The following is a 16304-nucleotide window of genomic DNA, read 5'->3' on the forward strand; positions in this document are numbered from 1 at the left end:
TTAGTGGAATTATGAAAAGTTCTATTTTGGTCTCATCTGACCACATGACTTTCTCCCATGACTCCTCTGGATCATCCAAATGGTCATTGGCAAACTTAAGACGGGCCTTGACATGTGCTGGTTTAAGCAGGGGAACCTTCCGTGCCATGCATGATATTAAACCATGACGTCTTAGTGTATTACCAACAGTAACCTTGGAAACGGTGGTCCCAGCTCTTTTCAGGTCATTGACCAGCTCCTCCCATGTAGTTCTGGGCTGATTTCTCACCTTTCTTAGGATCATTGAGACCCCACGAGGTGAGATCTTGCATGGAGCCCCAGTCCGAGGGAGATTGACAGTCATGTTTAGCTTCTTCCATTTTCTAATGATTGCTCCAACAGTGGACCTTTTTTCACCAAGCTGCTTGGCAATTTCCCCGTAGCCCTTTCCAGCCTTGTAGAGGTGTACAATTTTGTCTCTAGTGTCTTTGGACAGCTCTTTCGTCTTGGGCATGTTAGTAGTTGGATTCTTACTGATTGTATGGGGTGGACAGGTGTCTTTATGCAGCTAACGACCTCAAACAGGTGCATCTAATTCAGGATAATAAATGGAGTGGAGGTGGACATTTTAAAGGCAGACTAACAGGTCTTTGAGGGTCAGAATTCTAGCTGATAGACAGGTGTTCAAATACTTATTTGCAGCTGTATCATACAAATAAATAGTTAAAAAATCATATATTGTGATTTCTGGATTTTTTTTTTTTAGATTATGTCTCTCACAGTGGACATGCACCTACGATGACAATTTCAGACCCCTCCATGATTTCCAAGTGGGACAACTTGCAAAATAGCAGGGTGTTCAAATACTTATTTTCCTCACTGTATATATATATATATATATATATATATTAGTGCTGTCAACGTTAACGCGTTAACGCATGCGATTAATTTTTGTCTGGTTTAACGTGTTAAAATATTTAACGCAATTAACGCAGCATCCGTCTTTTCTGCCATCCGTTGGCTAGCTTTACATTATATGATCACGCTCTTATTCATTTAAATGCTTTTAAACATTTCAAGCCCGGCAAGACAAAAGAGAATGCGCTGTCTGTGAATGTCCTTATGTGACACACACACACACACACACACACACACATAGACAGGGCGCCAGAATCCAGTTCTCTTTCGCGCTTGAACTAACAATAACAATAACAATAACAATAATTTTGTCGATTATCCTCATAAGAGCAGTCTTAAATGATTTATATAAAGTCTAAAATGAACAAAGAGTTGCGAGAGAATGAGGCGCGTGTGAGATCCATAGACAGTATATAAACGGTGAGCTCCGCGTGTGTGTGTGTGTGTGTGTGTCTGCTCTTAAAGGGACAGCAGCCAATAAAGCTTCCTGTCAGTAAAGTTAAAGAACAAAGGGAACAGAGAAAATGACTCACTGCTGTTGACTAAATAACTTTTGTAGCTTTAATAAGGATTAACTATTTAATTTATAGTTTATGCAGTGCAGACTGCATATAACTTTGATAACTTTATTAAATTTCTGTATATTTCCTAACTGTTAAGACAGGAAGGGCACGAATAAATATGACATTTATTATGGGTTTATGTTAGCATTGTTTTAAGTTCACTTAAATTAAAAACTGTTATATTTTTGAAGCCTAATAAATGTGAAAAAAAAAAAATCAGTAGCTGTATTAATATCAGTAATACTGGCCTTCATTCATAAAAAGATGCCATTAAACAATTATTTAAAATATACTGTCTTTATGTTGTTTCTACATTAATTTGATTAACTGTGAAATTATTACATTATAAAATATATTAAAAACGTACAAAAACATTTCTTTTTTATTGCGATTAATTGCGATTAATCACAGAAAAAATGTGTGATTAATCTAGTTAAAATTTTTAATCGATTGACAGCACTAATATATATATATATATATATATATATATATATATATATTTTTTTTTTTTTTTTAAACACTTTTTTTTTATAGAAAACTATTACTTTATCTCACATGTACACCACTCAGATGGCTCTTCAAAAAACACAATTTATTTCTGAATGCGTACTTTTTAAAAGTTTTTTTTTTTTTTTTTTTTATACGAGGCTCTAATTCATGGATTGGCAACTGTGGCCCTCAAAATCCACTTACCTACTAAGTTCTTCTTCTTCTTCTTCTTGAATTTTATTGGCGGTTGACAAACAACAAAATGGTGTATTTCCGCCACCAACTGGTATGGTACCTACTAAGTTTAGCTCCAAACATAATCTTCTTCTTCTTTTCGATTTATGGCAGATTGCAACCATGACTTTTGAAGGTGCATACCGCCACCTACTGTATCGGAGTATGTAACATGAGCTATGTCCGTTGGGACTACTTTATATAAAAATAAACTAAAATAAAAAAATAACAAAATCCTATTATATATCCCTATATTTTTCAGATATTGTACAACTGCTTTCTGTGTATCCTTTACCCCATCTCCTGTTGTGCCTAACAAACCTTCAAGGTTCCACTTCCTTCCTGCCTGACTTATCTTTTGATTCAGCCTCATCCTCTCATCCCTATATTTCCTACAATGTAACTACATGTTCTACATCTTCCTCGGGCCTACATTCCAAACATTCATCTGATTGACTTTTGCCCATTAAAAACAATGTTTTATTGAGCCCTGTAGGATCAAACCTTAGCCTGGTTAAAACGCTCTCCTCTCTTACTTCTATTCACACTCTGAGCATTAATAGATTTTTGCAAGCTGTAATATTTCCTTCCACTTTTATCCACATCCCACCTGTCCTGCCATTTCTTCATCATTCCTTTTTTAATTATCGCCTTAGTCCAAACCTAATCAAACACACCTGAACAAGTTAATCAAGGTCCTCAGGATTACTAAAGGTTCAGGTGATGTAGGGTTTAAACTAAACTCTGCAGGAGCTTGCCATTAATAGAACGTTTTGTTATGAGTTATCTGGTCTTCAATAAATTTCATTAGCTCAAAACCGCTATTCATACAATGTTCATGCAACATTTTATTTATTTTGTCTCCCTGAAACTTTTTAGTTGGCCAACAAATTTCATTAGCTCAAAACCGCTATTCATACAATGTTCATGCAACGTTTTTTTTTTTTTTTTTTTCTCCCTGAAACTTTTTAGTTGGCCAAAATTATTTTTACAAGTTATCTGGGCTGCATCTGAAAACTTTGGCAGCTGACTAGTTGCATCGCTGCCTTATCAGGCAATGACTTTTCAGGCAGCGTTTGCACATGAAGGTACTTCACAAAACTGATTTCGGACAGACTTCTGAGGCAGCGTAACAGTTTAACAGCAAAATAGAGAGAGCTTTGGTGAAAACTAAGTGAATATTTAATAGTAATTTCTCGCTAGAAATTACATTATAAGTGGAAACCTTAGATCAAAAATGTACATTTACACATACTGTTGAACAGCTGCAACTTTCAGACGCCATCTTTATTTTTCTAGCTTAACCAACTGTCACAGAATGGAAAGCACAGGATTGTGGGATATCAAAGGCAAGGATACTTCTGTGCTGTCTTCAAAAATCGATCAGATGAAGGTATCTCAGGAGACAGGAAGTTAAAACTAACATGGCATGAATTCGGACGTGCCTTGATGCCTTCAAACCTTGGAATGCGTACTCCGAAGGCAGCATTTATCAGATTTCGGACACAGCCTCAGTCTTCAATAAAGGTCATTAGCACAAAACCGGTATTTATACAACGTTCATGCAAGGTTTTTTTTTTTTTTTTCTGAAACCAGAGAATGTCTAATAAGGGGAGAACTTCCACTCTCAGTAAACTTCCGGCTTCTGAACTGGTTGCAGGTCCACTCTGGTTCCATATGAGGGCGCTCACAGGACGAGTGCAGAATGAATGGAGGTCAATGGCGGTATACCCCTCAAAATCCACTATTCTCAGGATATAATTTTTTGTCTAGTAATTTGAATGTTGTATTCGAAAGGAGATGCAAAGAAATTACACATTGCTGGGTGTTAGATTTTTTAGAGTCACTTATTTGCTTTAAAAAGTCTTTTAAAATGTCAATGACTATTGATATTTAGCACTATTGAGTGGGACATTGGTTGTTGTTGTTGTTGTTTTTAAGGTGGCAATACTATACCATATGTATCCTGTATTTCCTAACACAAGAATAACACAACAAGTACTCTAATTCAATTTATTTTCTGTGTAAATTTCACAGTACATACATAACCATAGGCAGATAAAAGTGCCAGCAACCAAAAAAAAAAAGTTGCTGCGTTGAAAAAAAAAAAACGTGGGCGAAAAAGTCCGCCTTAACATTCTGGTCCCGCTTCGGATGCCACGATGTCATCAAGCGGTATCTCTGGTCGTAATCAGTCCTTCACTGACCAATCAGCGTTCATTAGCAGAATGCTAGCGTGTTATGGGCAACAACAACTCATCCTGTAAGAAATCGAAAGGACATAAGTACTCGTCCTTTCAACGAGTGAAAGAGAAAAAAGAAAAGAGACAAATTTAACCGTCTAGCTCCATAGACTCCCATTAATTTTGCACTCATGGGCGATCGCCCCCAGTGGAACTCTGGTGGAACTACAACCAAAATTCGTACAATAGACTTAATAGGGAGTGGCCAGGCTCTCCATAGACGGGCTCTGCTGAAACGTTTTAGTTGGCCAACATATTTATAATGTCTTTTTTTTATTATTACTTGCTTCAGAACGTTCAGAGAACGTTCAAAATTAGCATCATATATTTACAAAATGATACAGTTGAATTTAAGCTTTCAGAGAACATTAAGAAATAAAAAAAAATGATAACTTAATGGTCACCTTAGCAAATCGTACTTGTTGCCCTGCACTGATCTAATATCACCATGTATTTTTTTCTATAGCTGTTTAATAGCCAACAGTTTATCAGTTTATCAAGTAAACACACAAACAAAAACTACTAACACACAGACAATCCTACTAAAACCTACTAACACAGAGACAAAAAGTCAGACTCAGCTATGTAGGTAGCCATTTATTTAATAAATATCACTTTAGGGCATTAATTAACAAATGTGTTTTAAATGTATACAATTTAATAATTGTAATTTTTACTGGGTGCATAGGCCTTGTATTAATTCATGAATATTAGCACTGATAGTAGGCTTTGCGTTGGCCGCCAGCAGATGGTTCCGTTGTTTCCTCCCGGAACTTCCTAAAAGCGACACCAGTGTACAGTCAGCAGCAGTCCGACTAGATTTGCTGCTAGCCACAGTTGATCAGCTGTTATTTCACGGGATGTTCGTGTAGATGACCGTTTCTCCTGCTCGTAAGCTCAGCTGAAGATGTGCCGCTGAAGAATGCGATAGATGTGAGTAGTTTTGTATCAGACTGGCAGCAGATGTGTGTTAGATATGGCTAGCAGCTGTATTAGCTGTGCAGTTACATGAAGTCCAGAGGGGAAAAAGCTGCTGTCAACATCAATATGTCATCGGCGTGTTTGTGATTCCTGTCATCTAGGTTTGGACTTCAGGGTGTTTCTCTCTTACGATGTCAACAGCTGGCTGAAAAGCAAAGTACGGATATGCTGACAGTGTTTTACTGTATGATTTGATATTGGGGTCAGGTCGTGGAGCAGCTGCTTTTATATTGAATTGCATTGCGAAAGTAATGTTGATTTTGGAAAAACAGCTCTAAAAATGTTTCTGATATGTTCAGTATATAGATGAATAAGTACTGATCCTCATCTGCATTCCTGTGTGATTGGATTGGTCAAGACTGGACTTGATCCCTAAACACCCTGAGGGCTGAGGTTGTGTCATCAGAAAACACCTTATAGTTTTTATAACTTACAATGTGTATTTGTTCTAGTTTTCTGCTTCTGCAAAAATGACTGTGGTGCTATTTTTTACAGTCTATGGGTGCTACTACCATGGTACAAGCAAGGATTATATCAGAGGGTAATACCATAGTACGTCAGTATCATTGTAGCAGGGCAGGAAGGTGTAACCAAAATCTTATATCACAGTCAGTAGCCCTAAGTCATTTTAGCCTATATCATGGCAACTGCGTATATCACAATAGAGTTATGTATTTATTGACAATATCATTAGTTACTGGAGTCTTAACAGAAATGGCTTATATATTACTTAACCATGTTAATGCCTGTTTTTGGATAATCCGGTGAATTAAGTACTTTACAGATGAAAAGCACTTTGTCTCATTTGATTTATTTTCCCTTTCTATTTGGACATTTATATTAGGACAATAAGTGGAGGAAAAAAAATGAAATATTTTAATACAAATAGTTCCAGCTTTTTCTGATTGGATGAGCCACATTCAAGGTTGTTGTAAAACAGTCAAATTATATTTGAAGTATACAAAGTTAAAATATATATTCAAGAGATTGTACACCAAAAAATTCTGTCATCATTTATTCTCATTTGTCATTCCAAACCTGGGAACAAAAGAAGATATTCTGAATAAGTTTGATAACATTTTTGGTCACCATTGACAGTAAATTAATTTCTCAAAATATATTTTTTTCCACAGAAGAAAGTTAGTCGTACATGACAGTATAAATATCCTTAATCATGCGATTTTACGTGGCAACCACCAGAGTTGCAAAGAGTCTGAAGTAATGAAAAGGGCAAATGTATAAAAATTATTGTTTTAATTTTGCATTGAGAATATAGGTGAATTAGATTTGTATTGTTTTATTATTTAATATAGTTGAATTTATTGCAAAATTTACTACAATCAAGTTTGATTTTTGGGTTACTCTAGAGCTGCATGAATAATTGTTAAAAGATTGTGGTTATAGTAAATATATGAGATTATAGTTTCGATAAAAACACTGATGTCTATGGTAGCGATCAAAGTGGAGCAAATCTCCATATGAAGTGACTTGGCGCTTCAAATAACAATTTTATCAATTACATTTTATGTCACCATGTGGCGACAAGTGACTGTTAAAATGTATTTGTCATTGCAAAAATGGCAAAAATGCTGATTCATCCAGTAATGAAACAAGTGAAGTATTTATGAGTCATTGAATCATTCATTCAGACCCAGTTTTTTAAGCAATCCAGATTAAAACATTTTAAAAAGACTGCAGCAATTAACATTCTGTTAGTTATTTCTGTTATTTTTTTAGTTGTCTGATTCTCAATTTATCCAGAATTATGCAGCTCTTGGTTACACTAAGGTAACGTTGTCCGATTGTATAAAGCGCTCTATAAATAAAGGTGATTAGTAATTAGTTACACATATAAGTACTGAAGAAAATTAACTACATGTACTTACAGGTTAAGGTTTGGGTTAGATGCTTGTAAATATGCGCAATTTACTGTATTACTAGAGTAAGTACATGTAGCATGTGTAACTAAACTTAAAATAAAATGTACATTTTTGTCCCTTCTTGAAAAAAAATGTAGGCGCCACCAAATTTTATAATAAAATCTCTGACCTTACAAACCGACCTTCTATGTTTCTCCAGAATACGCCTGCAGTGAGTTTCGGAGACTCTCTTGTCATCAAGGTTGCCGCCATGGAGAAGCCATGGAGGTTATGGGCGGCACTTGAGGCGTGTTTGCTGACCGTGTGCGCGTGGTCATGGGGAATCTGCCGCGTCTCCCTGCTAGCCCTCATTCTGACCTTCCACCTGTACGGAGGCTTCATTCTGCTGGGACTCATCCTGGTCTCTGTGGCCGCCATCCTGTACAAGTTCCAGGACGTCCTGCTCTACTTCCCCGACCAGCCCTCGTCCTCGCGTCTTTATGTTCCCATGCCGACGGGAATCCCACACGAGAACGTGTTCGTCCGCACCAAAGATGGCGTACGGCTCAATCTCATCCTGCTCCGTTACACGGGCGAAAACCCTGCCACCGCTCCCACCATTTTATATTTCCACGGCAATGCGGGGAACATCGGCCATCGTGTGCCGAACGCACTGCTCATGCTGGTGAACCTGAAGGCCAACGTGGTTCTGTTGGACTACAGAGGCTACGGAAAGAGCGAAGGAGAACCTTGCGAAGAGGGACTGTACCAGGACGCAGAGGCTACCTTGGATTACATCATGACCCGGCCGGACATCGACAAGACCAAGGTGGTGCTGTTCGGCCGATCGTTGGGGGGTGCGGTGGCCATCCGCCTGGCGTCGGGAAACCCGCATCGAGTGGCCGCCATCATGGTGGAGAACACTTTCCTGAGCATCCCGCACATGGCGGCCACGCTGTTCTCTTTCTTCCCCATGCGTTACTTGCCGCTTTGGTGCTACAAGAACAAGTTTCTGTCCTATAGACACGTGGCTCTCTGCCGTATGCCGTCTCTCTTTATCTCTGGCTTATCAGACCAACTCATCCCCCCGGTGATGATGAAACAGCTGTACGAGCTGTCCCCGTCTCGGACTAAACGCCTCGGCATCTTTCCCGAGGGTACGCACAATGACACCTGGCAGTGCCAGGGTTATTTTGCCGCCCTTGAGCAGTTTATGAAGGAGCTACTTAAAAGCCATGCAAGTGAAGAGACGGCCCAGGGGACGTCCAACGTCACCATAATCTAGAACAGTCACTACTGTTGACTGCTCTATAAATCTGGACCTGCTCAAAAAGAATGTAAAAAAAAATCTCTTTTTTTTTTTAATTATTTCTCTTCTCCCCAACTTCCTAAGCTCTTTCTATCCATTGATCACACACCAAGAATTCATTAATTATTTACAATATCAATTATTCAATAGTGAAGGCTGCATTTTTTTTAAAGCCTTTAAAATATATTTTGTCAGTTTTTATATCAAGTTTAAATGCATCTGCCTCAATAATTTAATGCCCTCTTAGTCTTTTTTCTTTTTCCTTTTCAAGCAATGTCCACTTTTAAAGGGTTAGTTCACTTGATTACTCACCCTCATGCCGTTCCAAACCCGTAAGACATTCTTTCATCTTCGGAACTCGAATGAAGATCTTTTTAATGAAATCTGAGAGCTCTCGGTCCCTCCATTGACAGGTTATGCAACTACCACTAGTAATCCATGTGACTCCAGAGGTTTAACCTCAATTTTACAAATTGACGTGAGCGCCTTGGTTGCGAACATTTATTTTTACCATTTAAATATGAATCTCCGGCACAGAATATTTGAACAATGCGTGAACAAAGCACTTGCGTCGCTTCATAAAATTGAAGTTAAACCACTGGAGTCACATGGATTACTTTAATGATGTCTTTACTACCTTTCTAGGGCTTAAAAATTGCATAGGTTGTGAATCGTGAGACAGAAAACACTCAGATTTCATTAAAAAGATCTTCATTTGTGTTCTAAAGATTAACGAAAGTCTTGCATGTTTGGAACGAAATGAGGGTGAGTAATTCATGACAGAATTTACATTTTTGGGTGAACTAACCCTTAAAAATTATACTAAAAGCCCAGCCACCTGCACATGCAATTTGAAAATAGTTATGTCTAATCAAGGATAGCGGTTTTAAATTCACTAGTAAAATAATGTCTGTGGTCAACATTGCTTGAGGAAATGATAACTTTTGTTCTACCACTTAAAATATACATGTAAAAAGCAAAAGTTGGCTACAAATTGCAAAAAAGCAAACTATAATTTACAAAGCTTTAAAATCATGTTTTAGGTATGACTGTATGTATTTTATTTTAACCAGTGACCTTATTTTACTCATGAATGACAAACTGCTTTCCCATAATGTCCTAGATTTTAGGATTACTGAACTGAATAACCCTAACAAATTACTAAACGATCTGAGAAGCTCTCTTTATTTATTTTGTTTATATGTTTCACACTTTTTTTTTTTTTTTGGAACAAAACAGAGTGCTCATTGTAATAATTATTATTTTTTTTAATTCCAGTGAATACAGTTAAATGGACCAGGGGCAACTGATCCTAGTTTACTCAACTTTGTCTATGGCATTTCATGCATTCAGTCTTCTGTGCCGGCCGTGATGTGTTGAAGCTTTATTATATCACACTGCCTTCGTTTTTTACGGGAGGTTTAAAATCCACTCAGGAAATCGGCTCATTGTGGTTTAATCCCATGTTTTGGATTTGCATATGGAGCTGTGTGTGAGAAGTAAAGATTTCGATACTGATTTTCATGTGGGCTGCAGTACACTGTGAGCACTGTATGAAAATACCAACACAGCAAGCCTAAAGTATGTTTACTCTCTCTCAGGCTTATAGTGATCTTCTGGAAGTAAGAGTGAAATCGCACATAACAGCTGCTTGACAGAGTTCCAAGCACAGTCCATTTGCACAACTTGTAAATAAGACGTTTCCCTTTTTTTTTTTAATCAGGTCAAGTGCTTAGCATCATTTATCTGCCCATGACCTGCTTTGTTTGGATCATGTTGAAAAACCTGTCCATTGGTGACTGTTGCGCTGTAGTCACACATCCATTTCCTATAACTCTTTGCAGTTCCCTTAAAAATCAGAAACATTCACACAAAAAAAAAGAGAAAATTGTCATCATTTACATCATTCCATACCTTTATGACTTTTTTTCTGAAGAGTTGCTCTTTTCAATGCAGTTACAGGTAGAAGCCTAAAGCTTCAAAAGGACTCAATAAAAGTGAGGCATCCTGAAAGTAGGTCATAGTCCACTTCTAACTGAATTGTTTAGAATTGTGACTAAATCTCTGAGACTGGTTTTGCGACACAGATTCTCTCATGAACTTTCATGAGCTATAGCTGACGATTCAGTGAAGAGCAAAATTCAGGCTTCAGACGGCTTTGAATACAGAGCGCAAGTCATCTTGAAAGCTTTGGATCTCATCTTTTGTTATTGCACGGACTAGAGCGACCATCACATTCTTCGAAATGTCTCTTTTCGTGTTCCACAGAAGAAAGTCCAATGGGTTTTGGTAGAGTAAATGATGGCAATTTTTCAATGAACTATTTAGCGCGTTGAATCGGGGGTAAAGACATTGAGGTTTGTCCTTTCTGTAGGCTCACGTTGGTGGTTGACTGTCGAGCGCCCAATAAAAGGTGGACTTTGCAAACTTTGCCCGTTACGTAGTGTTGGATCTGTGCACATCCAAGTCTGTTATTATTGCATGCTTTAGTCAGCGCATTTGCTGATGCACTTTACGCTCACATCTGTTGTAATGCGTGAAAACTGCCTGTGAATGTTAGGATTACAGATTTCAAGGCAGAGTGATCTATGTCAGTTTGCATGCAAATATTGATATCTTCAAACCAAGAGGGTATGTCAGGCTTCCAAAGTCCACCTTTTGGGATTCGGCAGATTCTTTTCGAGGTGGGTGTTTTAAGAGATTGTATAGTAGCACAGTTGAGCTCTAGATGTCTTCAGTTATGTCTAGCGTTATTTATGGTTATTAGTTATGTAGAGATGGGACGGTTGTAAGAGTAAGCAGTGGAACCAGCCAATGCAAGAGAAAAAGTTCCCAAGACACCGGGATTTTGGTGGTTTCAATACATAAGATACTTTTGTATATCAGTTTATTGACCTTTTGATTTTAAAATGAATATTTGCAATGGTCATTATTGATCGTATAGGCCTAATTCATAAGAACTGCCTCTAAACCTTATGAGGAAATATTTTCAATTTCAATTGTCATTTAGTTGAACTCACAGTGATGTGCCATGATACCTTATTGAATGTCTGTGTGGTTGAGTGTAAACCTTGGAACAAAGATGCTGACATATGATAAAATAATGAAAATACTACTTTAGAGTTTACTAGATTTGACTAATACTCCATTGGCATGTTCTGGCCATTCTTTTGGGCTAGTTTGTGTGTTGAAATCTCATCTCATCTTGTTCATAAACTGAATATATGAAATAATATAAAGCGCTGCTCATGTTTTGTATTTGCTTTTTACAGTAAATAGCAGAGTGGAAAGATTCAGTTCTGAATGTGCAAGGAGGGTTTTCTTATTCTTTCAACATTTGTGTTTTGAGCTATGGATTTTCTATTCGAATCATGTGTTCATGTACATACAATTGAATCACACTTTCTATTTTCTGTCTGGTGACATGCAATAAAGAAATCAAACCCTTCTGATAACTTGGCTGCAAAAGTCTGTTGTACTTTAGAAGCCGCTGGTTCCTGTTTCTGGTTTTCACTTTAAAAGAACAAAACAATACCAAGAATAACTTCCGTTTTGCTTGTCACTGTCATATAGCCTATATATACTTTCTTATGTGCTATTAATTTATTGTTAGCAAAATTAAGCCTGACATTTATCTGTTATTTATCTTCACAATCTTGACGCAGTTTGTCGGAACTAAGTAAGTGATGACAAAGCAACTTTCGGGTTGAAGTGCGGTGTTAAATACAGTGGGTGTGGACATCTTGGCAGGAAAGGGATACAAAAACCAGACTGTTAGCCGGGTATTTGTTGCAGACGGGAATTTTTTTTGGTGGCGGGTACAGTTACTTTTATACTAAGTTGGACTTCAACTGTAGATCTCAGGGATCTTCCTCTCTTCCATATCAACAAAAATCAGCTTGAAGAGGAAGGTTATATATGTATAAAAGGTCTGATCCGGCACTGTTCTGAAAGAAACGTGTGCTAAGAGCTTCAGAGGAATATGAAAACGATTGGTTCATGCCATATGAAGGTGAATTGGATTCAGCAAGCATAACCAAGACCTCCAGACGACCTTTCCAAGTACAAACCTCTCACTGAGGATCCTTATTGATTGTAGTCATGTTTTGAGGTGGGTTGAGATCTTTTAAGAAATAAAGCTTATTCAGAATCCGTTTATATGCCATTCAGGCAACATTTAGGCTAGTCACTAATATCCCATTTACCTAAAAGTTAGTTTCCACCATGCCTGCTGAGGATGTTGGTCCAGGTCGGGGTGAAAGGAGAAGGCTGTCCTGGCTGTTCCTGGTGCTGGTTGTTGCTGCCATCACCACCTCCTCCCTGTCTGTGATCTCCTTGTACCATGTGCTGGCCTTGCAGGCCGAGGTGGAGGGATTGAGGGCCGAGGTGTTCCGCAAGAAACAAGCGGAGAAACAAACCCATCAGCAGGAACAAGAAGACATCAAAGGCAAAATTGAGGTTTGGACCACAATGCATTTACATGAAATGTCCTTAGGGTTATATCTAAGTAACTATAAGGTTTGGAGTTAAGAGTCTATTGGTTGTTTTCTCTAACCATGTTTTGTATGTTTGTTTAAAACTCCTAATTCAAAACCGTCAAAATTTGATTATTTTTTGGAGACCAAATGTGACCCTGGACAACAAAACCAGTCACATGAGTACATTTTCTGAAATATAGATATAAAGCTGGATAAATAAGCTTTCCATATGGTTTGTTATGATAGGACAATATTTGACTGAGATACAACTATTTGGAATCTGAGGGTGCAAAAAAATCAAAACATTGAGAAAATCGCCTTTAAAGTTGTCCATTTATGTTCGTGATTGTGCTGCATTCACTCACAGAAATAAATGTTTTATATATTTACGGTAGGAAATTTACAAAATATCTTCATGGAACATGATCTTTACTTAATATCCTAATGATTTTTGGCATAAAAGAAAAATCGATAATTTTGACCCAAACAATGTATTGTTGGCTATTGCCACAAATATACCCGTGCGACTTGTGACTGGTTTTGTGGTCCAGGGTCACAAATGTCCTCTAAACTTTAATCCGATGTCAACATATCTTTGTAAATGGCTTTTGGGTAAGCAAGTAAAACAATTAAACCTTATTTGGTTACACTTTATTTTAAGGTGTCTTTGTTACAGTGTATTAATACAATTAAGTGCAGAGTAATATTAATTAACAACATTACTACTTTCTATAGGGTTTGTCTTAGTTATTTTCATGTAAGTAGGCACAATTTACTGTTATTAATAAGTACATTGTAACATAATATGTAACAAGGACACTAAAATAAATTGTTACCTCTTATTTTGACATTTGTACAGGTTAGAAATTATTATAATTTTTTTTTGCTTTTTTAATGAATGATTTGATGCTGCATAACTATTTTGCTCTTTCAGTTGTGCTTAAAATTGTTCCCTTTGTGACAAATTACCCCATGTACAGTACGTAATTGTGTGTTAAATTCATTTTTTTCTTTCTTTTTTCTGGGCAACTGGAAATTTTGGCAATTTTTGTAGTCAAGACATTATGGGATTTCCCTATATGAAACTATGAGTTTGAGACTTTTCAGAAATATTCCTGACATGAGAAATATATTTAGTTGAGTAAAAAGTGTGACAACTACTTCAAGTCCTCCCTACAAGCCTCATCCTAATTGGGGAAAAAACTGGTTTAACTGGTGATCAGCCTAAATGAATATATATATATATATATATATATATATATATATATATATATATATATATATATAAATTTCATTTTATATTTTAAAAATTATATAAATATATATATATATATATATATATATATATATATATATATATATAAATTTCATTTTATATTTTAAAAATTATATATATATATATTTAATTTTATATTTTAAAAAATATATAAATATATATATATATATATATATATATATATATATATATATATATATATAATTTTTAAAATATAAAATGAAATATATATATATATAAAATGAAGAGTTCAGATGCAAAAGCCTCTAAATGCCATCTGAAATTTTCTTATAGAATGATCATTTTTATCAAGCTCGTATATTTAAATTCAATAATTTCACTTAAATGGCAATGAAGATTACCTATTAATTGTCATTTAAGGTAAATTACTGAACTTAAATATACAAGCTTGATAAAAATGATCATTCTATAAGAAAATTTCAGATGGCATTTAGAGGCTTTTGCATCTGAACTCTTCATATATATATATATATATATATATACTGGGCACTTTTAGTTCTGTGCTAATAACAGGCTTAGGCTTATGAAAACTGGTTAAGCTGTTTGTATTCAGCAGGATTTTTTGGTTGTCTGTTTACAGTACCTTCAGCAGACTGAGATGCATGATACCACAACAGACCATACTGGCATGTCAAAAAGGAGTATGGGGCATGTCTCAAACAAAGCAGGCAAGCACGCACTTCTGCTTATTCTGTGATGCACTTGTCCTTTTTTTTTTTTTTTTTTTACTGAGAATAGCTGTGGGTTGTTTGTGTTTACCGACAGAAGTGATGCAGAGCACAGATGGTGTAAGATCAAAACCACTCAATGTCTATATATGTATATAAAAAAAACATGCACATTCTGCAAAAGTGCACCATCATACATTTGCATCCAGTTACTTTATGAGTCACTGAATGGAAAAAAATTACCACCGTAATCATTCTCATCTCTTACCGACAGCTACAGTAAATACTTGCAATTAAGAAATGTGTAATACAAATACGTGTAAATTCACGGTACATGGACACAATTCATTTAAGTTTTTCCTTGTGTGTTTTAAACACCTCTGCCTTACCACAGAATCCCAAGCCTTCTTACAGATGATGGCAGACAACAGGAAGACAACCTTCCAGAAAGGTACTGAAGGAGTTAGTAAAATTGTAGTATTATAAATGTGTTTTTATTTCAGAATGACTTACCTGTATGGCTAAATTGTGTTCAAGTGATGCATTTTACCAATTTTATGCCATAAGAGTTCATTGTACTATTAAAAACTCACTGACTGTAACTTTCAGAACTCAAAACTTCATTCCAAGTCCAATAAGAGCATTTGTTATAACTGACCTGCAGTGACATATTTTAAAATTCTCCAACTTTGTGGCTCCACGGTGATAAATGAATCAACACATGACATTGAAATGAGTATTCCAAAGATACCTGGATGGTCATTAATGTTTAGACAGTTATCGAAGGATATTTAAACTTTCAAGCCTGTGGCATAGGTGACAGACCTAGAGTGCAAAATGACAGGCCCGGTTCTACGAGGTTGATGCTGTAATAATATATTGGCGAAACTGATTTGTAAAACGCTTTAGTGGCTCACAATGTGATGTGCAGTCAGGTTTGAGTGTGCGCTATTTGAACAAGTGTTTTCACTGATACGCCCCCCCCCCCCCCCCCCCAAAAAAATAAATAAATCAGCACCCCCAACCTAAAATCTCTTCCCGCGCCCCTGTTAGTGGGTATTTGTGTTTGCGCTCTGGAGAGCATCACAGGTTTCTATTTGGTGGGGGAAAAAATCGATTCTGTTCAGTATCGCGATATTTTGCGCACGCAATTATACCGATACAGTAGCGCAAAGTATTGCAATATTTAATTATAAAATTATCTGTTTCACTTTCGGGTTTTCTCCATTGGTTTTCTCGGAGTTTACTCTGATAATTACCATTTGCGTATTACATCCACAAGGTGG

General features: G+C 36.6%; 2 protein-coding genes across 4 annotated transcripts in view; both read left to right on the plus strand.

The window, feature by feature from the left end:
• The first annotated feature begins 3242 nt into the window (after positions 1 to 3242).
• On the plus strand, positions 3243 to 8677 carry abhd13 (abhydrolase domain containing 13). 2 transcript variants are annotated; one of them, XM_084421668.1, is made up of 2 exons: positions 3243 to 3898; positions 7487 to 8677. In XM_084421668.1, the coding sequence occupies exons 1-2, from the start codon at positions 3893 to 3895 to the stop codon at positions 8549 to 8551; spliced, it is 1071 nt and encodes a 356-aa protein (XP_084277794.1). In that variant the 5' UTR covers positions 3243 to 3892; the 3' UTR covers positions 8552 to 8677. The 2 variants fall into 2 exon arrangements, with proteins under 2 accessions (XP_084277794.1, XP_084277795.1); XM_084421669.1 differs by lacking the exon at positions 3243 to 3898 and adding an exon at positions 5174 to 5359.
• Positions 8678 to 11724: 3047 nt separating this feature from the next.
• The window catches only part of tnfsf13b (TNF superfamily member 13b), a 9489-nt gene continuing 4909 nt past the window's right edge, over positions 11725 to 16304 (plus strand). The window contains exons 1-4 of one of the 2 annotated variants that reach the window (XM_084421672.1): positions 11725 to 12686; positions 12788 to 13033; positions 14931 to 15018; positions 15413 to 15469. In XM_084421672.1, coding sequence (XP_084277798.1) covers positions 12800 to 13033; positions 14931 to 15018; positions 15413 to 15469 — 379 coding nt within the window. In that variant the 5' untranslated portion in view covers positions 11725 to 12686; positions 12788 to 12799. The remainder of the gene's footprint in view (positions 12687 to 12787; positions 13034 to 14930; positions 15019 to 15412; positions 15470 to 16304) is intronic. The other variant, XM_084421671.1, reaches the window with a different exon arrangement.

Source organism: Rutilus rutilus (assembly GCF_951802725.1).
Source record: "Rutilus rutilus genome assembly, chromosome: 10".
Classification (NCBI taxonomy): Eukaryota; Metazoa; Chordata; class Actinopteri; order Cypriniformes; family Leuciscidae; genus Rutilus; species Rutilus rutilus.